The following is a 27,274-nucleotide window of genomic DNA, read 5'->3' on the forward strand; positions in this document are numbered from 1 at the left end:
CTTGTCGAAACCTTCAGTCACAATCATTCCCTTCGGTAGCCTTATGCATGGAAATTCTAGGTCTTATGACTGCTGCATCGGACGCGATCCCCTTTGCTCGTTTTCACATGCGACCTCTTCAGCTCTGTATGCTGAACCAGTGGTGCAGGGATTACACAAAGATATCTCAATTAATATCTTTAAAACCGATTGTACGACACTCTCTGACGTGGTGGACAGATCACCATCGTTTAGTTCAGGGGGCTTCTTTTGTTCTTCCGACCTGGACTGTAATCTCAACAGATGCAAGTCTTACAGGTTGGGGAGCTGTGTGGGGGTCTCTGACGGCACAAGGGGTTTGGGAATCTCAGGAGGTGAGATTACCGATCAATATTTTGGAACTCCGTGCAATTTTCAGAGCTCTTCAGTCTTGGCCTCTTCTAAAGAGAGAATCGTTCATTTGTTTTCAGACAGACAATGTCACATCTGTGGCATACATCAATCATCAAGGAGGGACTCACAGCCCTCTGGCTATGAAAGAAGTATCTCGAATTCTGGTTTGGGCGGAATCCAGCTCCTGTCTAATTTCTGCGGTTCATATCCCAGGTATAGACAATTGGGAAGCGGATTATCTCAGTCGCCAAACGTTGCATCCGGGCGAATGGTCTCTTCACCCAGAGGTATTTCTTCAGATTGTTCAAATGTGGGGACTTCCAGAAATAGATCTGATGGCCTCTCATCTAAACAAGAAACTTCCCAGGTATCTGTCCAGATCCAGGGATCCTCAAGCGGAAGCAGTGGATGCATTGTCACTTCCTTGGAAGTATCATCCTGCTTATATCTTTCCGCCTCTAGTTCTTCTTCCAAGAGTGATCTCCAAGATTCTGAAGGAATGCTCGTTTGTTCTGCTGGTAGCTCCAGCATGGCCTCACAGGTTTTGGTATGCGGATCTTGTCCGGATGGCCTCTTGCCAACCGTGGACTCTTCCGTTAAGACCAGACCTTCTGTCGCAAGGTCCTTTTTTCCATCAGGATCTCAAATCCTTAAATTTAAAGGTATGGAGATTGAACGCTTGAGTCTTAGTCAAAGAGGTTTCTCTGACTCTGTGATTAATACTATGTTACAGGCTCGTAAATCTGTATCTAGGGAGATATATTATAGAGTCTGGAAGACTTATATTTCTTGGTGTCTTTCTCATCATTTTTCCTGGCATTCTTTTAGAATTCCGAGAATTTTACAGTTTCTTCAGGATGGTTTGGATAAAGGTTTGTCTGCAAGTTCCTTGAAAGGACAAATCTCTGCTCTTTCTGTTCTTTTTCACAGAAAGATTGCTAATCTTCCTGATATTCATTGTTTTGTACAAGCTTTGGTTCATATAAAACCTGTTATTAAGTCAATTTCTCCTACTTGGAGTTTGAATTTGGTTCTGGGGGCTCTTCAAGCTCCTCCGTTTGAACCTATGCATTCATTGGACATTAAATTACTTTCTTGGAAAGTATTGTTCCTTTTCGCCATCTCTTCTGCCAGAAGAGTTTCTGAATTATCTGCTCTTTCTTGTGAGTCTCCTTTTCTGATTTTTCCCCAGGATAAGGCGGTGTTGCGAACTTCTTTTGAATTTTTACCTAAGGTTGTGAATTCCAACAACATTAGTAGAGAAATTGTGGTTCCTTCATTATGTCCTAATCCTAAGAATTCTAAGGAGAAATCATTGCATTCTTTGGATGTAGTTAGAGCTTTGAAATATTATGTTGAAGCCACTAAGAATTTCCGAAAGACTTCTAGTCTATTTGTTATCTTTTCCGGTTCTAGGAAAGGTCAGAAGGCCTCTGCCATTTCTTTGGCATCTTGGTTGAAATCTTTAATTCATCATGCTTATGTCGAGTCGGGTAAAACTCCGCCTCAAAGGATTACAGCTCATTCTACTAGGTCAGTTTCTACTTCCAGGGCGTTTAGGAATGAAGCTTCGGTTGATCAGATTTGCAAAGCAGCAACTTGGTCTTCTTTGCATACTTTTACTAAATTCTACCATTTTGATGTGTTTTCTTCTTCTGAAGCTGTTTTTGGTAGAAAAGTACTTCAGGCAGCTGTTTCAGTTTGAATCTTCTGCTTATGTTTTCAGTTTTTTTCATTATAAAATTTAAACTTTATTTTGGGTGTGGATTATTTTTTCAGCGGAATTGGCTGTCTTTATTTTATCCCTCCCTCTCTAGTGACTCTTGCGTGGAAAGATCCACATCTTGGGTAGTCATTATCCCATACGTCACTAGCTCATGTACTCTTGCTAATTACATGAAAGAAAACATAATTTATGTAAGAACTTACCTGATAAATTCATTTCTTTCATATTAGCAAGAGTCCATGAGGCCCACCCTTTTTTGTGGTGGTTATGATTTTTTTGTATAAAGCACAATTATTCCAATTCCTTATTTTTTATGCTTTCGCACTTTTTTTCTTATCACCCCACTTCTTGGCTATTCGTTAAACTGATTTGTGGGTGTGGTGAGGGGTGTATTTGTAGGCATTTTGAGGTTTGGGAAACTTTGCCCCTCCTGGTAGGAATGTATATCCCATACGTCACTAGCTCATGGACTCTTGCTAATATGAAAGAAATGAATTTATCATTTAAGTTCTTACATAAATTATGTTTTTCATAATGTGGTTAAAAAATAGACAGAGGAATATATATATATCTCCATTTCCCTCGTGATAAAAATTATCTAAAACAATAAAAATAATAATACAAACTAAATCTGAATAAAAAACTTAGTACCGACCATATTTAAAAAATTTGGAAAGTTATAAATAATCAAATGAAAAGAGTTAAAGGGACAGTCTAGTATAAATTAATCTTTCATTATTCAGATAGGACTTTTAATTTTAATCAACTTTTCAATTCACTTTTATCATCAAATTTGCTTTTTTCTCTTGGTATTCTTAGTTTAAACTAAACATAGGTAGGCTCATATGCTAATTTCTAAGCTTTTGAGGGCCGCCTCTTATCACATGCTTTTTAAATCTCTTTTCAACACAAAGAGACAGAAAGTACACATGGGCCATATAGATAACACTGTGTTCAGGCACAGGGGGTTATTTAAGATTTAGCACAACACAATGCTAAATTTAAGACAATAGATAATAAACAGTCACAGTCATGTGATCAGGGGGCTGGAAGAAGGTTCCTAGATACAAGGTAATCACAGAGATAAAAAGTATATTAATATAACTGTGTTGGTTATGCAAAACTGGGGAATGGGTAATAAAGGGATTATCTATCTTTTAAAACAATAACAATTCTATGGTAGACTGTCCCTTTAAAATAAATCAAATATCTTCAATTAACATTAGAACATTTATGTTTTTAACTTTAATGATAGGTAATGACAACATAATGGAACCATTAAGCATTACATTTACTTTTATGATCTATTTTGGTTTGTTCTCTTGGTATCCACATAAGCTCAGGAGCAGCAAAGCACTTTTAGTAACTAGTTGCTGATTGGTGGCTGCACATATACGCTTTTTGTCATTGGCTCACCCAATGTGTTCAGCTCACTCCCAGTATTGCATTGCTGTTCCTTCAACAAAGGGTAATAGGAGAATGAAGAAACTTTTAATAGTAGGTAAATTGGAAGTTGTTTAAAATTGTATGCTGTGCCTGAAGCATGAAAGATAATGTTGCGTTTAATTTCCCTTGAAACACTTTTTTCTTAATACTCTCTTTACAAGCTTTGCACCATGAACAGGGGAAAAACACATACAATAGAATTGCATAACCAACACGTGGGCACAATAAAAAGACAATGCAATAGCACTTACTCTGAATTTCAGATCATCAATCCATTTTATTCTAAGAATTTCAAAGTTTTCTTCTAGTGACAGCCTTCAGCCAATCACATATACACTGTGAGTTTGTGCACATGCTCAGTAGAAGCTGGTGCCTCAAATGTGTGCATATAAAAAGACGGTGCAAAATGTAATAATGGAAGTATATTGGAAACAGCATGCTCTATCTGACTTCTGAAAGTGTAATGTTGTCCCTTTAAGTGCTTTAACATAGATCTGTATCAAAGGTGCTAATACTTTTTCTCCTCAAATTCTGTCTTCTGTAAACAAATTCTGATTTATTTATCAGTTTCTCTTCTACAATCATCTGGTCTCTCTATCAATACTACTAACATCGGCAATTGTTTAAGTGATCGCATTATTGTTGTAACCTCCCTCTCACTGGCTGATAAGCAAAATGCATTATTGGTTGAAATTAACACAACCCCCAAGCATAAAGCCAGTAAGAGTTTTTCTCTCAGTACAGGAACGTCAGTATACAATTTACTACTCTTAGTAAATGTACATGTTTCTGTTATTAGCCTTTGTTAAAGCCGTGCCTTTTACAGGTTATATTGAAGTAGGTGCAAGAGTGTTCATGTGTCATGGAAGCAGTGTTTGTACCAATATTATACAAGCAACCTGTAGAGGGAATATTTTAGGGTGCAGTAGCTTCAGTTACTCTATGGTAAAACTCTGTTAAACTAAGATAGTCAACATGAAAGCTGTATATCTAGGAGTACTGTTTAATAAAGATGAACACAAACTGACAGTTCATCTATCCTTGGATAGTAGATACCCTCGCTGTGTGTACAGTATTAGTAAGTGCAGGCAGAGCTGTGGATGTTGCACCTTAAGCCCTCGCTACACATTGCTTTGAATAATATTACTGCCACTTAGTGCACACGACAAGTGAGCTGAGCTCACATCCATATGCTCTTAACCCTTTGAGTGCTAAGCACTTTCCCACCTGGGTGCTAAGCTGATTTAATTTTTTTTTTTATTTTGTGAAAAAAAGTTTTAACTTTTTCCAAGACTTACACCATTGGAAAAGTTACCTTTCCAATGGTGGGTCTTGGGGTCTGTAGCTGCTTAGATGCCTGAGATACAGGCTCCTAAGCAGCATGCCCCCTTTCCATATACTTTGTATTGACAAATTGTTAATAAAGTTGCGTGGTGACGTCATCACGTCATTGTGCGTGACGTCACTGCACAAAACGTGATGCCCCGGCGATGTCTGTCACTCTACAGGCATGATCGCCGGGGTAGGAGCGGGTGGGAGCCCCCAGATCTCCCTCAAGGTAGGAGAGTGCTAGTGACGGCTCTGAGCCGTTATTAGCACCAGAGTGGGAAACTCTGTGACGGCTCAGAACCGTCATTAGCACTCAAAGGGTTAAAGGGATACTGAACCCAAATTTTTTCTTTTGTGATTCAGATAGAGCATGCAATTTTAAGCAACTTTCTAATTTACTCCTATTATCGATTTTTCTTCGTTCTCTTGCTTTCTTTATTTGAAAAAGAAAGTCCAGACCCTGGACAGCACTTGTTTATTGGTGGATGAATTTATCCACCAATCAGCAAAAACAACCCAGGTTGTTCACAAAAAATGAGCCGGCATCGAGGAACATTTGCTAATAAGAGTAAATTAGAAAGTTGCATAAAATTGCATGCTCTATCTGAATCACAAACAAAAAAATTTGGGTTCAGATGGAATAACATCACCGAAGACCAACTGCACTCCACCCTGAACAAGTGACCCCCAGCTACCTCCACAGATGCCAACTCCTCCGCCCGCAACCTCCACCACTGGCTCACAGACTGCGCCAACACCCTCGCCCCTCTCAAGAAACCGTCCAACCACCAACCCACCAACAAGGCTAGTTGGTTCACCCCTGCCCTCCAGGACTCCAAACGCCACTGCAGGTGATTGGAAAGGACCTGGAGATCCAGCAAGACCCCCTCAAATAACACAAAACAGCCTACAAAGAAGCCATCACTACCCACCCACCACCACCTCATCAAAACCACCAAAAAGACAGCCATCCAAGATAGAATCAATGCCAACATCCACAACAGCAAGGAGCTATTCACAGTCAAGGAATTCTCCAATCCCAACAGCGACACATACGACATCCCGCCCTCCCAGGACCTCTGCGATAACCTCGCAATGTACTTCCACTGCAAGATCGTCGACATCTATGACAGCTTTGCGCCCCAGAACTCACCCACCACAGCCTACCCACCAACTCCCACCGATACCTCACCCAAATATACCACCGCCTATCCCCCACTGACCATCTGGAGCCCCCTCACCACAGAGGACACCATCAGAATTATGAGATCGATCCACTCTGGAGCACACTCGGACCCATGCCTGCATCACATTTTCAACAAAGCAGGTGACACCATCGCCCCCGAGCTCTGCAGTACCATCAACTGCTCCATCGAAACAGGCACCTTCCCGGATGATTGGAAGCACGCAGAATTAAAACCCCTACTGAAAAAAACCACGGCTGACCCCAATGATCCGAAGAACTACCGCCCAATCTCTTTTGCTCCCCTTTGCGGCCAAAGTCATCGAGAAGTCCATCAACGCGCAACTCGTTGACTACATTGAAGCCAACCACACCCTGGACCCCTCCCAATCCGGTTTCAGGAGCAACCACAGCACCGAGACCACCCTCCTCACCACCACAGATGACATCCTCGCCCTACTCGACCGAGGAGAGACCGCCGCCCTCATTCTTCTAGACCTCTCAGCAGCATTCGACACTGTCTCCCACCTCACCCTCCGCAACTGACTACACAATGCCAGCATTCGCGACAAATCCCTGGAATGGATCACCTCCCTCCTCACCGGCAGAACCCAGAAAGTTAGACTCCCACCCTTCACCTCCAAGCCCACAGAAATCAGCTGCGGTGTACCCCAAGGCTCTTCGCTGAGCCCCACCCTATTTAACATCTACATGGCCCCTCTCGCCGCCATCGCCCGACGACACAACCTCAACTTCGTCTCCTACGCCGACGACACCCAGCTAATCATCTCACTCACCAGTGACCCCACCACCGCCAAGAGAAACGTCCATGAAGGGCTGACAGCAGTCGCCACCTGGATGAGCTATAACTGCCTAAAGCTGAACGCAGACAAGACCGAAGTTGTCCTCCTCGGTCCCACCACATCCGCTTGGAATACCTCCTGGTGGCCCACATCCCTTGGACACCCTCCAACCCCCACCGACCATGCACGAAATGTAGGCATCATCCTGGACTCATCGCTCTCCATGGACCAACAAATCAACGCCGTCTCTTCTGCATGCTTCCACACACTTCACCTGCTGCGAAAGATCTTCAAATGGATCCCAACCGAGACCAGGAAGACTCACTCACACCCTTGTCAGCAGCTGACTGGACTATGGTAACGCACTCTACGCCGGCACCACCATCAAGCTCCAAAAGAGACTACAGTGCATCCAGAACTCCTCGGCCAGACTAATCCTTGACATCCCTCGTCAATGCCACATCACCAAACACCTGCGGGACCTGCACTGGCTTCCCATCAACAAAAGAATAACCTTCAAGCTTCTCACCCACACATTCAAGGTCCTCCACAACATTGGTCCGGAATACTTGAACCACCGGGTTACCTTCTACACCCCTGCCAGACAACTTCGATCGGCCGACCAAGCCCTCGCTGTCATCCCCCGCATCAGGAAAACCACAGCGAGAGGCAGATCCTTCTCTCACCTGGCAGCCAAGACTTGGAACACCCTCCTGCTGCACCTCAGAAAAGCTACCGCCCTAACTAAGTTCAGAAAGGACCTCACAACCTGGCTCTTCGACTGAACTGCAACCCTCAGCGCCTTGAGACCCTTACGGGTGAATAGCCGCGCTTTACAAGAACCCAATAGATAGATAGATTTAACATAAGGAGTAAAGTTTCAAGCAAGGAGACAAAGAAACATAGGTATTACTCAGATCGGCCACATACTAAAATCTTCTTTGGTTAATAATCATCTCCAAAATTGAGATCTTTATAATCTGCATTTCTGCAGATCCCCATATATCTTTGCACCCAAATCCATCATTAAAGGGAGATAAAACAAGTTGGGATAAAGACAAGATATAATATGTACTTTACTTTACCTGCAAATTTATACCGCAGTGCCTCGCCATTAATCCTTTCTTTTAAATTTCCAAATAGTACAGCTCTAACTCCCCCCACACAATTCCTTCTATGGCTGGATCTATATCTACCTTTGATTTGGTAGAATGCAGAAGTAGACACTCATTATCTGCTGGAACATGCCTAGAAGCAAATAAGCTGCCGTGAAATACAATGCCTGTGTTTCTGATGCTAAACACTGATAAAGGGGTTGGATCAAACTAGTTCAGACAGCATGGCTATGTAACAAATTTAGTTTATTTTTGAAAATTCTTTTAACATAATTGCCAACAATTTTTAAACATTTTTTTTTAATGCAAACTATTTTTAAGATATGCACAGATCTCAACATGTTTTATGGCACTTTAATGTCAGGATCTGCTTTTTAATATCTGCAATGAAAACTTATATAGTTCAAGTTGTTTTCACTTTTCTTTAAAACAATATTTAATCCTATTGACCATCTCTGATACCCTTATAATGCTTGCACGGTAAGCACAAACAACAATCTTTTTGTAGGTGTACCTTTGCAGTGGGCCTGTTCTGTTCTTTTTAAAGGGACAGCATAGTCAAAATTAAAGTTTCATGATTTAGATAGGGCATGTCATTTTAAACAACTTTCCATTTTACTTTATTAATCAAATTTGCTTTGTTCTTTTGGTATTCTTTGTTGAAAGCTAAACCTAGATAGGCTCATATGCTGATTTCTAAGCCCTTGAAGGCCGCCTATTATCTCAGTGCATTTTGACAGTTGTTTACAGCTAGACATTGCTAGTTTTTGTGTGCCATATAGATCATACTGTGCTCACTCCTGTGGAGTTACTTAGGAGTCAGCACTGTTTGGCTAAAGTGCAAGTCTTTCAAAAAAGCAGAGGCTTAGATACAAGGTAATCACAGAGGTAAAATGTATATCAGAATAACTGTGTTGTTTATGCAAAACTGGGGAATGAGTAATAATGGATGATCTATATTTTAAAACATTGAAAATTCTGGAGTAGACTGTCCTTTTAATAAAGCAATTTATAGTGCAGCTAAGAACAAGGAGCCTTCTATATCTTTCTATTTCCATTTTTATATATTTAATCCCCTTTGTTATCATGTAATTTGCCCCTCTGTTTAATAAATCCTTGAGCTCTGAATATTGTTTTGTGTTTTTACCAAATTTTTTATACTATGGGGCCGAATTATCAAGCTTGATGCCCCTGTTTCCGTGCGAGCCTTCAGGCTTGCCAGAAACCGCAGTTCTAAAGCAGCGGTCTAAAGACCGCTGATCCATAACTTGTCCGCCTGCTCTGAGGCTGCGAACATCAATCCGTCCGATCTTATACGATCGGGTTGATTAACACCCCCTGCTAATGACCGATTGGCCGCAAATCTGTAGGGGGCAGCATTGCACAAGCAGTTCACAAGAACTGCTCGTGCAATGATAAATGACTACAGCATATGCTGTCGGCATTTATCGATGTGCGGCGGACATGATCCGCTACATCGTATCATGTCCATGTCACACTTTCATAAATTGGCCCCTATGTGTCACTTTCTCTCTATCTATGTTTTCATCACCAAGTTCATATGTTAAAGGGACATAAATCACCAGGGGTGCGATCCGATAAAGATCGTAGTTTGCGGCGCAAGCGAGGGAACCCCCGCAGCCCGCAGTTTCAGCTCGCAACTCGAGATATCCTATATACGGCGCCTTCAGAGGCTAAAGTGTCGTAAGTCTGACAAACCAGCGATGTCCAGTAATCTGCGTAAATTTCTGGAGTCGCCACTTTAGAAACTGCCGGCGCCTACAAAACCTGACTAAAGTTATAAAATCACCCGTACTGTCTAACACGCCTCCCTAACATAGCCTGACACGTCTAACCCTCTATCCACTATCCCCCCTCACTATCCTAACAATAAAATATGTATGAACCCCTAAACCGCCGCTCCCGGACCCCGCCGCCACCTAATAAAGTTATTAACCTAATTATATTAGGGTTAATATAGTTAATATAGTTATTATATTATATATATTAACTATATTAACCCTAATTATATTTGGGTTAATATAGTTAATATCGTTATTATATTATATATATATTCAGTATAATAACCCAATCTAACTCTAACATCCCTAACTAAATTCATTATTAATTAAAATATTCCTATTTAAATCTAAATACTTACCTATAAAATAAACCCTAAGATAGCTACAATATAATTAATAATTACATTGTAGCTATTTTAGGGTTTATATTTATTTTACAGGTAACTTGGTATTTATTTTAACTAGGTACAATAGCTATTAAATAGTTAATAACTATTTAATAGCTACCTAGTTAAATTAATTACCAATTTACCTGTAAAATAAATCCTAACCTAAGTTACAAATACACCTACACTATCAATAAATTAAATAAACTACAAATATCTAAACTAAAATACAATAAAATAATCTAAACGAAATTACAAAAACAAACAAACAAACACTAAATTACAAAAAATAAAAAAAAGATTACAAAATTTTTAAGCTAATTACACCTATTCTAAGCCCCCTAATAAAATAATAAAGCCCCCCAAAATAAAAAAATTTCCCTACCCTATTCTAAATTAAAACAAGTTCAAAGCTCTTTTACCTTACCAGCCCTTAAAAGCCCTTTGCTTGAAGACATTGCCGGATGGAAGAAGACATAGCCGGATGGAAGAAGACTTCACTGCCGCTTGATTGAAGACATCGCCCGGATGGAAGAAGACTTCACTGCCGCTTGATTAGACATCGCCCGGATCGGATGAAGAGTTCAGCCCGGCTGGGTGAAGACAAGGTAGGGAGATCTTCAGGGGGGTAGTGTTAGGTTTTTTTAAGGGGGGTTTGGGTGGGTTTATAATAGGGGTATGTGGGTGGTGGGTTGTAATGTTGGGGGGTGGTATTGTGTTTTTCTTTTACAGGCAAAAGAGCAGAATTATTTGGGGCATGCCCCGCAAAAGGCCCTTTTAAGGGCTGGTAAGGTAAAAGAGCTTTGAACTTTTTTAATTTAGAATAGGGTAGGGAAATTTTTTTTATTTTGGGGGGCTTTATTATTTTATTAGGGGGCTTAGAATAGGTGTAATTAGCTTAAAAATCTTGTAATCTTTTTTTTTATTTTTTGTAATTTAGTGTTTGTTTGTTTTTTGTAATTTAGTTTAGATTATTTTATTGTATTTTAGTTTAGATATTTGTAGTTTATTTAATTTATTGATAGTGTAGGTGTATTTGTAACTTAGGTTAGGATTTATTTTACAGGTAAATTGGTAATTATTTTAACTAGGTAGCTATTAAATAGTTATTAACTATTTAATAGCTATTGTACCTAGTTAAAATAAATACCAAGTTACCTGTAAAATAAATATAAACCCTAAAATAGCTACAATGTAATTATTAATTATATTGTAGCTATCTTAGGGTTTATTTTATAGGTAAGTATTTAGATTTAAATAGGAATATTTAAATTAATAATATTAATATTAATTAGATTTATTTTAATAAGAATTTAGTTAGGGATGTTAGTTAGATAGGGTTATTATACTTAATATATATATATATATATAATAACGATATTAACTATATTAACCCTAATATAATTAGGGTTAATATATATAATATAATAACTATATTAACCCTAATATAATTAGGGTTAATATAGTTAAAATAGCTGGCGGCGGTATAGGGGGATTAAATTAGGGGTTAATATTTTTAAAATAGATGGCGGCGGTGTAAGGGGCTCACTTTAGGGGGTAGGTAAGATAGATGGCGGCGGGGTAGGGGCTCACTTTAGGGGGTAGGTAAGATAGATGGCGGCGGTGTAAGGGACTCACATTAGGGGGTATGTAATGTAGCTTGCGACGGTGTAGGGGGATCACATTAGGGGGTTATACTTTTATTGTAGTGGCGGCGAGGTCCGTGTGCAGCGGTTTAGGGGTTAAATACTTTATTAGGGATTGCGGCGGGGGATCGCGGTTGACAGGTAGATAGACATGCGTTAGGTGTTAGGTTTTATTTAGCAGGTAGTTTAGGGTGTTACGGGGCTCCAATTGACAGCTTAAGGCTTACTACAGCTGCATTTTGTGGCAAGGTGAAAATGGACTAAGATTTCTCCATTTTCGCCACGTAAGTCCTTACGCTGTATATTGGATACCAAACTGTGCTGGTTTGGTATACCTGCCTATGGCACAAAAAACTACGGGCGACGGCAGAAATATACGAGCGTAACTTCTAGGTTACGCCGTATATAGGATACCAAACCAGCGCAAATTTCAGCGTCGCCGGCTTTTGCGGGCGACGCTGCATATCGGATCGGGCCCCAGATTTGTACTAATCTAATCTGCTTAATCTCTTGGTATCCTTTGTTGAAGAAACAGCAATGTACCTGGGTAAGCCATTGAGGCATATACAGTATGTGCAGCCACCAATCAGCAGATCCTGAGCCTACCTAGGTGTCCTTGAAACAAAGGATACCAAGAGAACAAAACAAATTAGATAATAGAAGTACATTGTAAAGTTGTTTAAAATTGTATATTCCCTCTGAACCATGAATGAAAAAAATGCATTATCTCTAAAAGCTCTGGGCAAAATTCCAACATTTTGGAAAATATCACAGGCAAAGGTACAAACAGGGTATTGGCAACACTTTTGTAACTGGAAAATATGCCTAATATGTCTATGCAATTCCTTAAAGGGACAGTATATACCTTATTACAACATTTTATTCTGCAGCCTTCCAAAATATTAACATATTGACTTAGTCTGAAGGTTATTAGAACAAAATAACATCTTGTTTGCTGCAATTGTTTTTTAATAGTTAAAATCCACCCACAACTTTCTTTATTTAGAGGCGCTAATCAGGCCTTTAGTCTGTTGAAGATAGGGCTTACTACTGCCATTGTGTTACAAAACCTCCATTGTTTGACTTTAGCAGAAACTATAAAATAACAGACTGCAAAGGAGTTGCATATATGTAGCAAGGTTAGGCTTGTAAAGTCTACCATGTGTTCTTTCAGTTTTCAGGACTGGAAAATCCACAATATTTTCTTAAATTGTAAAAAAACAAATAATGCAAAATAAATAATAAAAGTATTTTGCAAAGTAGTTGGTTTACAATGTATAATTAAGCATTTTATATTACAATGTCAATGTGTGTACTGTCCCTTTAAATTCTCATGGAGTCACACCTATCATGAACGTTGTGGGGTGGGTAAGCATTAAAGGGACAGTCTAGTTAAAAATAAACATTCATTATACCAATAGTGCATGTCATTTTAAACAAATTTCCAATTTACTTTTATCATCAAATTTGCTTTGTTCTTTTGGTATTCTAGGAGGCTCATATGCACATTTCTTAGACCTTGAAGGCCGCCTCTTATCTGAAAGCATTTTGCCAATTTTTTTCACAACTAGAGGTTGTTAGTTCATGTGTGCCATATAGATAACATTGTGCTCATGCCCGTGGAGTTACCTAGGAGTCAGCACTGATTGGCTAAAATACAAATCTGTCAAAAGATCTGAAATAAGAGGGCAGCCTGCAGAGGAATAGATACAAGAGAATCACAGAGGAAAAAAAGTATATTAATATAACTGTGTTTGTTATGCAAAACTGGGGAATGGGTAATAAAGGGATTATCTATCTTTTTAAACAATAAACATTCTGGTGTAGACTGTCCCTTTAACAAACTTCTGCTTTTAGATAAGGGGATTTTATTTAGTATACAAACATACACAAATCATGTCTCCAAGGTTTATTGCAACAAAATACAATTTCCAGACAAACTACATCACTGTATACTTGATGGCTCCTGTCTTCCTGCAAAATAACAAAGACTCACAAGGAAGCCGCAGCAATAACTTTAAGTCTAACATGATTATAAATATTAGGGTATGTCAAATATTACTTTATTTAAATAGCTTCTGTTATCTAAAATCAGCATTAAAGTTCATTTTATATTTATACATTAGAAATTATTGTACACAGCATTACAACATTTCTGCATACAAAATAAATGTTTAAATGTATTTAAAGGGACAGTCAACACAAAAATGTTTATAGTTTAAAAAGATAGATAATCCCTTTATTACCCATTCCCCAGTTTTGCACAGAAAACCTGGTTATATTAATATACGTTTTATCTCTGTGATTACCTTGTATCTAATCCTCTTCTGACAGCCCCCTGATTACATGACTTTATCTATTGACTTGCATTGTTAGAATCCACGGGCGTGAGCTCAATGTTATCTATATGGCTTACATGAACTAGCCGTCTCCTGTTGTGAAAAGCTAATACAAAATATGTGATCAAGGAACTGTCTTTAGTGACTTACAAACAGACAGAAATTTAGAGGCTTAAAGGTTATAAAGAATATTAATATAACCATGTTGTTTTTGGGAAGCTGGGGAATGGGAAGAAGTAAAGGCTTCTATCTTCTTAAACAATAAAACATTTTGTGTTGACTGTCCTTTTAACCCCTTAACACCGTTTTAACCACGCTGGGATTTAGAGCCGCTAGTCACCAGCTGACTAGACTTGTTTGCAAATTTGTATAGACCGGCTCAGCCCAGCCCCCCTCTGAGTCAACCCCGCCCCCTTAAGCTTAGCCACACCCCTAAGAGATTAATGTTAGTTAGAAACATAGAACAGGCATTTAAATAGTTAATAGTATATAGGTAGAAAGTGCCGCCGCCGCAAAGTCTTTAGCCTACCTTTTCCAAAGCTGCCTCCCACATCGCTCTCATAGTGCTCCCCAGCTAATGCGGCCGGCAGCCCACATTCCTCATCCTGTCCAGATAGCGGTTCTTGCTACTATCCAGCTGTGCGGCATTTTCCCCCACAAGCCACAACGACTTTTAAATTGCCCAGCTTCATCTAGTGCGCAAGACATTAACTTGCTCAGCTCCTCGCCACCTCCCGCTAACCGCCGGCCCAGTACTACCTCAGACCCGTCTCCCTCGCAAACCCTGACCCCTGGCAGGCATCATTTACATGACATGTGTCTGCTCAGCACCTCGCCACCTCCCGGTAACTGCCGGCCCGGCCCAGTACTACATCAGACCCATCTCCCTCACAAACCCCGCCCCCTGGCAGGCATCATTTACATGACATATTGTGACTGTGCTCTGCTGCTAGGTGCTGCTCGCTCTTCTCCTTCACATCACATGCTGCAGCTGCCAACCTGGGCCCTGACTGCCCGGCCAACCGAGATTTTTTCCGGCATCCCAGTGGCCCAATCCGGCCCTGCTTGTTTGGTCTCCCAGGATGGTATGCTGTTTTTCCTAGGTTCCAATGTTTCAAATAGCAATGTAGAAACCAAAGCAGTACAAGGCAGATACTACTACATAAATGCCTGAAGCAACAGCTTGAAGATGAGAAAAGTGTTGTATTTTTTTTTGTTTTTATTGTTATACTTTGTATTTTATTATTAAATGTATTCTAGTAGTATCTGCCTTGTACTACTTTGGTTTCTACATTGCTATTTGAAACATTGGAACCTAGGAACTGCTACAACTTACCATCCTAGGAGACAAGTCTAGTCAGCTGGTGACTACAGTACCCAGGCTGCCTTTACAGCACTACCTGACAGTGCTTTGTCACATGTGAGTACCACATTTATAATTTACATCCTTCTGGTATTAGGAAGTTTATCCGCACCATTGGGCGGCTTCTTTGTTTTTTATTTACAAAGATCCAAATCATCTATCAATACTCTTGTGTTCACCTTGCACAGTCAGTTGGAGACTGAGAGGCCCAGCTTGAGACTGAGAGGCCCAGCTTGCTTATTTACACTCACAAATAGTGCAATACTTTTGTGAGTATTTACACTGTCATCAGATTTTCTGCATATTTTTGATTTCTACACCATGAGGCGCTCTTCTTTGTTTTCCCCATAGAATCTTTCCAAGCGAGCTCAATCCGCCAGAAGCGGAGCTGACTTATGGACTTTTGATTATTATCCTATTCACTGTTAATTATTTATATTTTAACTTACCTATGAGTGTATCATTTTGCACATATAGAGATATATTGTCATTTTATATTCTTATATTATATTACTATTTTTAATATATATATAAGTAAACAAGTGGACCAGAGTGAAATGATCAGAACAAACAAAACACTAAGGGACTGTGCTTTAGACTAGCCTAATTAAGAGATTGCAGTGGGTCCTGGCCAAATGACACAAACTCAAAGGCTACAATTTGGCTGTGTTAGCAGACAAATGATGAACACAATAGCTGTTGAAAAGGTCAAAGCTGCTATATCACAAAAAGGAAGTAATATCCCTATTAGACTTCCCAATTAACGATAAAACAAAAGCAAGGACTTGTGATTCAAGCGCATCAGACCTCCTTCTTATAATCACCTAAAGATACCAGGTGACGCTACACCACAGCGTATATGAAAGCTGTGAATAAAATAATATAATATATTATATTTGTAGTATTAATGCGATAAGATATAATATACATAAAACCAGCGGTGTATATGACTCAATTTTCTCCTAAATAGTAGAATGTTTCATACAGTCTGTAAAAAATACAAATACAAATATCCAAGACAAAAGTAAACATAACTAAAAGTCTACGTCTGTAAAAAATAATATATTGATATTTGATGAAAAAACAGATTTAAAGTCTATAATCCAAAGAATAAGTTTCAGTATTGGGGTGCATCAGAAGACCAAACAGTCTGTAAATTCAAATGTGGGGATTTTTCTTTATCCGTGTCTGGTAAAGATGGGTACTCACCAGATTTCACCTCAATCTAATGAGGTAAGTATATCGCCAACATCTGAACTCATCCGTTTGCCTGTAGAGTCTGGCAGGGAACGTTAGAATATATTTGTCTTTCCTTCTATCGTTTCCTCCGTAAAATGTGGGGATGTTTCTTTATCCGTGTCTGGTTAAAGATGGGTACTCACCAGATTTCACCTCAATCTAATGAGGTAAGTATATCGCCAACATCTGAACTCATCCGTTTGCCTGTAGAGTCTGGCAGGGAACTTTAGAATATATTTGTCTTTCCTTCTATCGTTTCCGTCCGTGTAAAACCGCCTCTTCCCGGTCCTGGTAGTTTGGTCCTGTAACACATCGTATACTTGACTCATCTTTTGTGTGAATCTGCACATTTTTATCTGTTACATACCTCATTCGTTGAGGGTTTCTCTAGTAAGCACACTTACAACAGATTTGTTGATGTGTGTATGTTACTCGCTAATAAATGCTGTATTACACTATTAGTGTCCCTCTTTGTTTTATGCTATAATCCATATCGGAGCATTGCACAGCACCTACTTGTCACCTTGGGGGAGACGGAGGAAACAATAGAAGGAAAGACAAATATATTCTAAAGTTCCCTGAAAGACTCTACAGGCAAACGGATGAGTTCAAATGTTGGCAATATACTTACCTCATTAGATTGAGGTGAAATCTGGTGAGTACCCATCTTTAACCAGACACGGATAAAGAAAAATCCCCACATTTGAATTTACAGAGTGTTTGGTCTTCTGATGCACCCCAATACTGAAACTTATTCTTTGGATTATAGACTTTAAATCTGTTTTTTCATCACTTTTGTCTTGGATATTTGTATTTGTATTTTCTACAGACTGTATGAAACATTCTACTATTTAGGAGAAAATTCAGTCATATACACCGCTGGTTTTATGTATATTATATCTTATCGCATTAATACTACAAATATAGTATATTATTTTATCCACAGCTTTCATATACGCTGTGATGTAGCGCCACCTGGTATCTTTAGGTGATTATAAGAAGGAGGTCTGATGCGCTTGAATCACGAGTCCTTGCTTTTGAGATATATATATATATATATGTATGTATGTGTATATATATATATATATAAAAATACAAAAGGTAACTCAGGCACTTCCCAGAAAGTTATGCAAAAAGTAGAGCTTTATTAATCCAAGAGATAAAAACAGACTTAAGCATAGTCCAAACTGACACAGCTTTAAACAACTAATATACAGTGAATAAGGACTGCTGGGTTCCTGCTGCAGACATGTTTCGTGCTAGGATAGCACTTGTTCACTGCTGAGTTACCTTTTGTGCCTGAGTTACCTTTTGTGCCTGAGTTACCTTTTGTATTTTTCTACATACCTGTACTGTGAGACGAGCAGTACTTTCTCAGAAGCATATCCGGGATAGTTGGTGACGTCACCCCCCCCCCACTGGAGCTCCAAAGTGCCGTGATAGCGTGTAGCGTGTATGGAGGGTAAGACAGAGCGCGACGCTGCAATTGTTGTGGAGTGTATATATATATATATATATATATATATATATGTGTTATAGCAGAAGTTTTACTTGTATAAAGCAAAGTAAAACTACAGCCACAGTTATATAAGTATGGCTACGGCTAGACCACAAATGATCAAAGGTGTTAATCAGATTAGTAGCTATAGTGGCAGCATTTGCTGCTTAGCTACCCCAGGTTAAGAAAGATGACAACACCTGGAAAGTTTTAAAAACAGCTTTGCATAAATCCCACCATTGTTCACACAGTACATGCTTTAGAGTAGAATGCTTATATGACCAGGGCCGTCTTTAATATTGACTGGACCCAGGGCAAAAACTTTCTTGGGCCCTCCCCCCACCCCATGTAATTTCGCTCTCCACCCCAACATCCCAAAAAAATACCTAAATCAATTTATTTTATAATTTTTTTTAAATTATTAGCCCAGCAGTGGCTCATCCACTGCTGGGCTAATCATTTTAAGAAAAATGAAATAAATTGCAATGTGAAACTGGATGTAAGCAGTACTAATAAGTAAATAAATATATAAATTCCTCCACTGTGGATTCATTTAATATTCTTTTGAATGTGATTTTGGTGTGAGGTTAGCTGGTTAAAGAGATTTAGGGCAGCCAACAGTAGCAAAGCAAGGTAAAGACTGAGGAGGAAGCATGGAGGTGCAGACAAATATAAGTTTACTGACTGGAACAGCAGAACTACTATGGGAAGCTGTAAAATTTGAGACAGAGAGAAAACAAAAACTATAACAATAAACCTTACATTAATGTGTGAAGTATCAGCATGACACTATACATATACCACAGCAGCACATGTCACTTCTTTGCTACGAACAAGTTCCCTCTCACCCTGCACTAGACAATGCTGCATGGGGAGGGGCGTGTGTGCACTCACTTATTCTTCACTGACACCTTTCTACAAAGCACTGTTCCCCTGATAAACTTCAGTTAGTTGATCTTAGGGTCACAGCAGAAAGAGCAGGGCTAAGGGGACCAGCAGACTGGATTCTGTCTGCCCAAGGCTGAATGGATACAGTGTGAGATGAGTCACACAGCCTCAAGACTGAAGAGAGCAGTGTATGCAGCTGCACAGATGCTCAAATCCTCACATGCCTGCCGCTCCAGCTTTCTGCAGCATGCGCCTACAGTCAGCCCTACCCAGAAACAATCCCCACCACCAGAGCAGTTACCTGGTAACATTGGTAACCCCAGTAGGACCTTTTCTGATGCAATGGGAATGGCTGGATGCAGAGTTAGGGCTTTGCATTCAGTGCTGCACAGTGCACATCTAAAACAGCACATGGCAATAGCTTGGCATGTCACATGACACCGGCATGGTCTGGCACAGTTTTTTTTTTTTTTTTAAATACAAGCAGAGTACTTTTGACTGTGACAGTATTAGGACTGAATGTGTGTGTTCCCCATGTCACATCAGCAGTCTGGTTGAACCATTAAAAAAAAAAAAAAAAAAAAAAAAAAAAAAAATTTTTTTTTTTTTTTTTTTTTAGGATTCTAGGGCCACTCAACAGAGACTGGGCCCTGGGCAGCTGCCCCTTTTGCCCTGTGTTAAAGACGGTCCTGTATATGACCATTGCATAATCAACAAATAAAAATACAATGAAATTTCTATTACTCCGAATTTCAGAGCAATAGATTTTTCCTCTGACAAATTTTTAAATGTCCTTGCATTTCCCTGCCCCTGTATCATGTGACAGACATCAGCCAATCATATACTCGTATGTATACACTGTGAACTCTTTCTCATGCTCTGTGTGGTTTTTAAGAAAATAAACAATTTGAATCCATCAAGTTTTACTTTGGCCTTCATGTTCATTTATTTGCAAATGTTGATTAGATGACGCTCCCTTATCTGTGGGGGTTTGTGCAATCTCACAAGTAAGTTGTATCACATGGGGAAACTTCTATGCTTTGGTTTTAGACTATAATTGTATGAAATCAAGCGTGAGATATGAATAGATATGTGCGGTTCGGTTCGATTTGGAAATTTGGAAAATTCGGCAAATTCAGATATTCGGATCAAACCGAATTTCCGAATTAAAAAAGTGCAGAATCTACCGAATAAATCCGAATTACTTCGGATTTATTCGGTAGATTCGGATGGCCATGGATTACACTAGTGTATTGTACAGTATATTAGGTTATATCACTCTGCTATGGGTTACACCTAATGTACAGTACATAATACTAGTCTAATCCCACCTAACACTTACCGAAATTCTGAATTTCCGAACCGAATCGAACCGAATCCAGCCGAATTTATTCGAATCCGAATGAATCCGAAACAAATCCGAACCGAATTGATTCAAATCCGAATGAATCCGAAACAAATCCGAACCGAATTGATTCAAATTTTTCCGAATTCGAATCGCTCCGAACTGAAATTCGAAAAAATTCAAATCGATCCGAACCGAACTAAATTTTTTCGCCATGCACATGTCTAGATATGAAGCATATAATATAATATGATTTTTATTTTTAAAGGACTCAACTGTTAAACTAGAAATGACAATAATCACAACTAATTCATGTTCATTACATTTATAATATGTTACATTGTTTTCTGGGTTTATTATAAAGCCATCAGGAAGCATCTGACTAAAAGGAAGTCATTAATCCAATTCTACACATAATTCCACCTTTGAGGGTTTTATTTAGCCTCTAAATAAGTCTTTGAAGACTATAAAATTGGCACCAGATCATGGGGAAATCTTTCATGATCAACCAAGACATTCAACAATACCCACTGGCTGTTCCTTGGGTTTCTGGGGAGTGTGAGCCACACCTGGTTATTAGTAAAGCACTCTTATTTCTCAGATGGGTTCATGCCCATAAATCTGCAAGCCAGTAGGTTTTTCTTCTACACGTGCTCTGCACTACCCAGGTTAAGAACACCGGTAAATGGGCAGAAGAGGGATTTTAGACACAAGATGCTTTGGATTTGATGGTATTGAAATATAATATAAATCTTTATTTTATTTAGTTTGACCTGGTGTGTATGAGAAAAGAAGAAATCGAGATTTCACAATCTATTTATATGCTGGGACTAGTGATAGGATCACTTATTTTTGGGCCTCTTGGAGACAGGTAAGAAAGGTTACTTAAAGCAATATTTATTTTTAATTAATACTAACACGGTTTTCTTTTTTAGTTTTCTACATGCTATCTTCTACTTTCTGTTGTACAGGGGTATTCCATTTAAAGGGATGTTTACTCATACGCTAAAGCAATTGAAAATAATGCAGCATAGCTTTAAACTCTGACTAAAAAATATCACATGAACATATTTATTTAAAAGATGAAGATATTTTACCTCAGATCTCCCCTAATAGCTAGTAAGTTTGAATTTAAAAAAAAATCAACATGGATTCAATCCCTGAGACTTTCAAGAGAGTGTAAATCCAATCTCAGTTTAATAAAGTTTAGTATGAAATCTCACAAGATCATGGAGAAATCTCCTGGGACTACAAGATCATAGTAAACAGAAGTGTGAACTCAGCACTGATGCTGTTTGGCTGTTTTTTTAAAAGATTAACTAAATGGTAATTTCTCACAGAACTATTACTCTAGTGAGCTATTAGTTTTAAATAACGAAAATCCCAGGTATATCATATATTGTAAAACTGTTTCTTTCTCACATACTCACATATTCCTTTAATCAGCACCTAACACCTAAAGGAACAATTGTGAAATCTATTTTATAATGTAATATTAGGAAACAAAAATCCCATTTCCATGTTTAAGTTCTCAGATTGTGTTTTTATAACAGAAACACAACATAGTTCCAGCAAAGCAGCATATCCAACCATATGCCAAAACAAAACTATCCAGTCTTGTTAGCATAATTCGGTACCTTTTTCATCAGATTAGAATTATTTGATGTGCTTTGCTTACAGAAAATAGTGTTAATTACATGGAAGTAAGACCATTTATACTTCTTGAAAAGTCAGTGAAAATGCGTATGAGTTTTAAATCAGGTAAAGATGAAAACACCCTTTTTGGGGCTGATTTATCAACTTGCGGGCAGACATGATTCGCTGTAGAGAAATGCTTGTGCATTGCCACTAGCCAATCAGCCGCTAGCAGGGGGTGTCGATCATTCCAATCATATCTGATCGGGATGAATGCTGTCCGTCTCCTCAGAGGTGGCGAATGCGATGAGTTAAGTAGAAGCGTCTTCTTAACTTAAGTTTTCCGGTAGATTGCAGAATCCGCTGCTTGATAAATCGACCCCTTTGCATAGATGTTTTCCTGTGTGTATCATCTAATAAACATGTTTGCTCCAAACCCTGAAATACAATGTATGTAACTGGGGTTTTTACTGATTTAGAAGCTTTTTTTATTGGGTGAAATACTTTTGCTGTCTATATGATGTTTTTCTGTACAAATTTTTATGTTTTGTAATGAGGACCCACTAAACACTGTTATTTATTAATGTAAGTGTATTATTATCTGCCGATGATTAACTGTGGTTGTAATTGTCACAGCAACAGTTCAGTTTGTTTCACTTGTTGTTTTCAGCATTTGAACTTTAAACAAAGATTGTTTGTTAAAATTGTAAAAGAATTTATGATATCTATAGACGTATTTACATATATTATATATTACATTTATTATATGTCAGTTGCAGTGCAAGGTAAAAATAGAAACAAATTATATAGATTCATGTGTGCAATATCTCACAGCAAATATAAAAGATATTGCCACAAGCTGTTATTCTATTGGTACAATTCACATTGATGTTTTATGTAATCTATCACACAGTATAAACCAGGAGTGTTGAACCTTTTAGAGCGTGTGTGCGCAAACTGGTGATAATCTGTTGAAAATTTCTCTTCAGTTTGTTTTCCCTTTTTGAGTTCCCTCTGACTAGTATTTAATGTCTTGGAAATTGCTTTTTTAGGGTTGTTCTTCTAATTGAAATAGTAAGTTTATCTAATTGAAACCACCCATAATGAAAATTTCAGTACAGAGATAAGATAAGCCATTTTGATCTCCATGCAGGCTCACCACAATCAAATGGGCATGTTCTTGAGAACAATGGGAGGCGGTTTTAATGAGCAAACTAGCTATTTCAAATATAGAAAATAAACCTAAAGTAAGTTCCCATGCATGAAAATAGTCATTGAAAACACATTAGGTTAAATAATTTTGCAGTATAGTGTCTAATTAAATAGTCATAATATATATATATATATATATATATATATATATATATATATATATATATATATATATATATATATATATATATATATATAATTAATTAAAGGGACAGTATACACCAATTTTCATATAACTGCATGTAATAGACACTATTACACTATTACTGTTTATAAAGAATACGATACTGATATAAAAATCCAGTATAAAACCGTTTAAAAACTTAATTAGAAGCTCCCAGATTAGCTCTATTGAAAAGGTTAGGTGGAATACCCACTTTAATTGGGAACTAACAGACACTCTCCCCTCCCCTCCCCCTTCCTTTGCATTTGAAAAGACCCTTTACACAAACAGGAGCAAACTGGAGTAGGTATACATCAGTATTCTCCTAAAACTTTGGGGCTTGGTTAGGAGTCTGAAAATCAGAGCAATGTTATTTAAAAATAAGCAAAACTATACATTAAAAAAAACAAAAAACTGTATGGCCTATATAAATGGATCATCTACAAAACATTTATGCAAAGAAAAATCTAGTGTATAATGTCCCTTTAATTCTTGATATATAATATGGATTCATATGAACAATACTTTTCAGCCATTTATACCAAGCAGTATAGGGATAGACTAAAGGCAGAAGGACAGATTGCCACATTGGGTTCACCACACCTTGTATAAGCTATTTTCATAACAAACTGTGTGTTACTTAAATAATAACATATGTGAATAACAAAAAAATACTTTTAGGATTGGACGACGTCCAGTTATTTTAATCTCTATGCTAATGCAGCTGTCATTTGGAGTTGGCGCAGCATTTGTTTCGCACTTTTACGTCTACACAACTCTGAGGTGCTTTGTGGGGATCTCCATGTCTGGACTTATCATCAACAATCTTGTCTTAGGTAAATCACATGAACTATCCATATCTACATATGCACGCGCATGCGCAAATGCAAGAGGTATGGAATGCTGGTATTGCAAGTTCCTGGTTAATATTTATTATTAGGATAGTGCACGCTACACTATGTATACTTAACTGACAAGCACAATGAGCTTTAACATCTTACAATACCCAGTCATGTTTTATTATTTGTGTTTTATCAGCTGTGCGTGACTAATCCAGCTCAATTTGTCTATTAAGTTATGAATTTGGCACTATTGGTTCAATGTATAGTGTTGAATTTGATCCACTATTTAGACAAAAGTTCTGACTAATAGGCCAGTCCTTAAAGGGACATGACCCCCAATGTTTTTCTTTCATGATTCAGACAGAGCATACCATTTTTAAACAACTTTCCAATGTACTTCTATTAGCTAATTTGCTTCATTCTCTTGGTATCCTTTGCTGAGGGAGCAGTAATGCACTACTTGAAGCTAGCTGAAAGCCAATCACAAGAGGCATGTATATGCATCCACCAATCAGCAGCTTCTAAGCCTACCTAAGATATACTTTTCAACAAAGCATACAAAGAGAATGAAACAAATTAGATAATAGAAAAAAAATAGAAAATTATTTAAAATTGCATGATCTGTCTGAATGACGAAATTTTTTTTTTTTGGGTTTTATATCCCTTTAATGAGAACAAAACCGTATCAAGAAAACACTAACACAATTCACACATACAACACACACATTACACACACATACTATTATTATTATTATTATTATTATTATTATTATCAGGTATTTGTAGAGCGCCAACAGATTCTGCAGCGCTGACACATACAACATACACATTAGACACACATACTATACACATACAACACACACTAGAGACACAAGCAAGCTACACACTACACACATACAACACACACTAAAAACACACATACACACACTACACTACACACACCACATAATTATTTCCAGACACATTTTTTTCTAAAATTCCTTGTTTAATTAATGTTGCACATTTATTTAGAGGGACAGTCAATGCCAAATATTTTATTGTTTTAAAAAATAGATCATTCCTTTATGACCCATTCCTCAGTTTTGCACAACCAACACGGTAATATTAATATACTTTTTACCTCTGTGATTACTTTGTATCTACTCCTCTTCTGACAGCCCCCTGATCACATGACTATTTATTATCTATTGATTTGCATGTTAGCCAATCAGTGCAGTGTTGTGCACAACTCCGGGAGAGAACACAATGTTATCTATATGGCTCACATGATCTAGCAGTATCCTGTTGTGAAAAGCAAATACAAAAACATGTGATTAAGAGGATGTCTATAGAGCATGTGAAACAGACAGAAATTTAGAGAATTAAATGTTATAAAGTAAATTAATATAACAATGTTAGTTGTGTAAAGCTGGGGAATGGGTAGTAAAGGCGTTATCTATCTTTTTAAACAATAACAATTTTGGTGTATACTGTCCCTTTAATTAAGATGCCACTGTTTATAATAAAATACATTTTTCTGATTAATTTAAACAAAAATGTCAATATAATATAATGTTTAATATTTCAGTATTACTGTATAAATGAGTAGCAGCTCAGTTCTGGTTGTGTTGAAATTAAAAATGTTTGCTTTTCCATTACATAATAATGAACCAGACATCTTATTGTTTCTCCTTTTTTTAAAGTTGCTGAATGGGTTGGCTCAGCCCAGCGGGCGTACGCAACAATTAGTGGCCATGTTTGTTTTGCAATAGGATGTATGATCTTAGCTGGATTAGCTTATGGCGTTCGGAACTGGAGATTATTTCAAATAATTGGATCTGTTCCTATAGGACTATTATTTTTCTATATTTGGTAAGTAAAATCCCTCCACTTTTTTATTATGTCCCTTTGACAGATAGATTTACCTATAAAAAAGTTACAAAAATGATTCAAACAAAAATCAAATCTCAATGTTTCAAGAAGTACAATAAGCTAGTGAAACAAGGTTGTATTAAATTGGTGGAATTTTTATTCTTGTTGTATTACAAAATTGTGCTTTATTATCAAAAATCTATTCAAGTAATCACACAATAGATTATTATTAGTAGTAGTATATAAAAAAAGTTAAAGGGATATGAAACCCAATTTTTTTCTTTCATGATTCAGATAGAGGGGCCGAATGGAGCTTGATGCCCCGTGTTTCTGGCGAGCCTGAAGGCTCGCCAGAAACAGCAGTTATGAAGCAGCGGTCACAAAGACTGCTGCTCCATAACCTGTCCGCCTGTTCAGAGCAGGCGGACAGACATCATCGGAAATCAACCCGATCGAGTACGATCGGGTTGATTGACACCCCCCCTGCTGGGGGCCCATTGGCCGCGAGTCTGCAGGAGGCGGCGTTGCACCAGCATCTCTTGTGAGCTGCTGGTGCAATGCTGAATACGGCGAGCGTATTTCTCGCCGTATTCAGCGAGGTCTGGCGGACCTGATCCGCACTGTCTTTCTAATTTACTCCTATTATAATTTTTCTTTGTTGTCTTGGTATCTTTATTTGAAAAAGCTAGTGACGTATGGGATATACATTCCTACCAGGAGGGGCAAAGTTTCCCAAACCTCAAAATGCCTATAAATATACCCCCCACCACACCCACAATTCAGTTTTTACAAACTTTGCCTCCTATGGAGGTGGTGAAGTAAGTTTGTGCTAGATTCTACGTTGATATGCGATTCGCAGCAAGCTGAAGCCCGGTTTTCCTCTCAGAGTGCAGTGAATGACAGAGGGATGTGAAGGGAGTATTGCCTATTGAATGCTATGGTCATCCTATCGGGGATCTATTTCATAGGTTCTCTGTTATCGGTCGTAGAGATTCATCTCCTACCTCCCTTTTCAGATCGACGATATACTCTCATATACCATTACCTCTACTGATTCTCGTTTCAGTACTGGTTTGGCTATCTACTATATG

At 38.2% G+C, this 27,274-nt stretch overlaps 1 protein-coding gene across 1 annotated transcript in view; it reads left to right on the forward strand.

Moving 5' to 3' along the window:
* Positions 1-27,274, forward strand: part of LOC128660134 (solute carrier family 22 member 13) — a 93,052-nt gene that overhangs the window by 14,602 nt on the left and 51,176 nt on the right. The window contains exons 2-4 of the mRNA XM_053713781.1: positions 21,248-21,351; positions 24,172-24,326; positions 26,015-26,183. Coding sequence (XP_053569756.1) covers positions 21,248-21,351; positions 24,172-24,326; positions 26,015-26,183 — 428 coding nt within the window. The remainder of the gene's footprint in view (positions 1-21,247; positions 21,352-24,171; positions 24,327-26,014; positions 26,184-27,274) is intronic.

Source organism: Bombina bombina, chromosome 5, assembly GCF_027579735.1.
Source record: "Bombina bombina isolate aBomBom1 chromosome 5, aBomBom1.pri, whole genome shotgun sequence".
In the NCBI taxonomy this organism is placed as follows: Eukaryota; Metazoa; Chordata; class Amphibia; order Anura; family Bombinatoridae; genus Bombina; species Bombina bombina.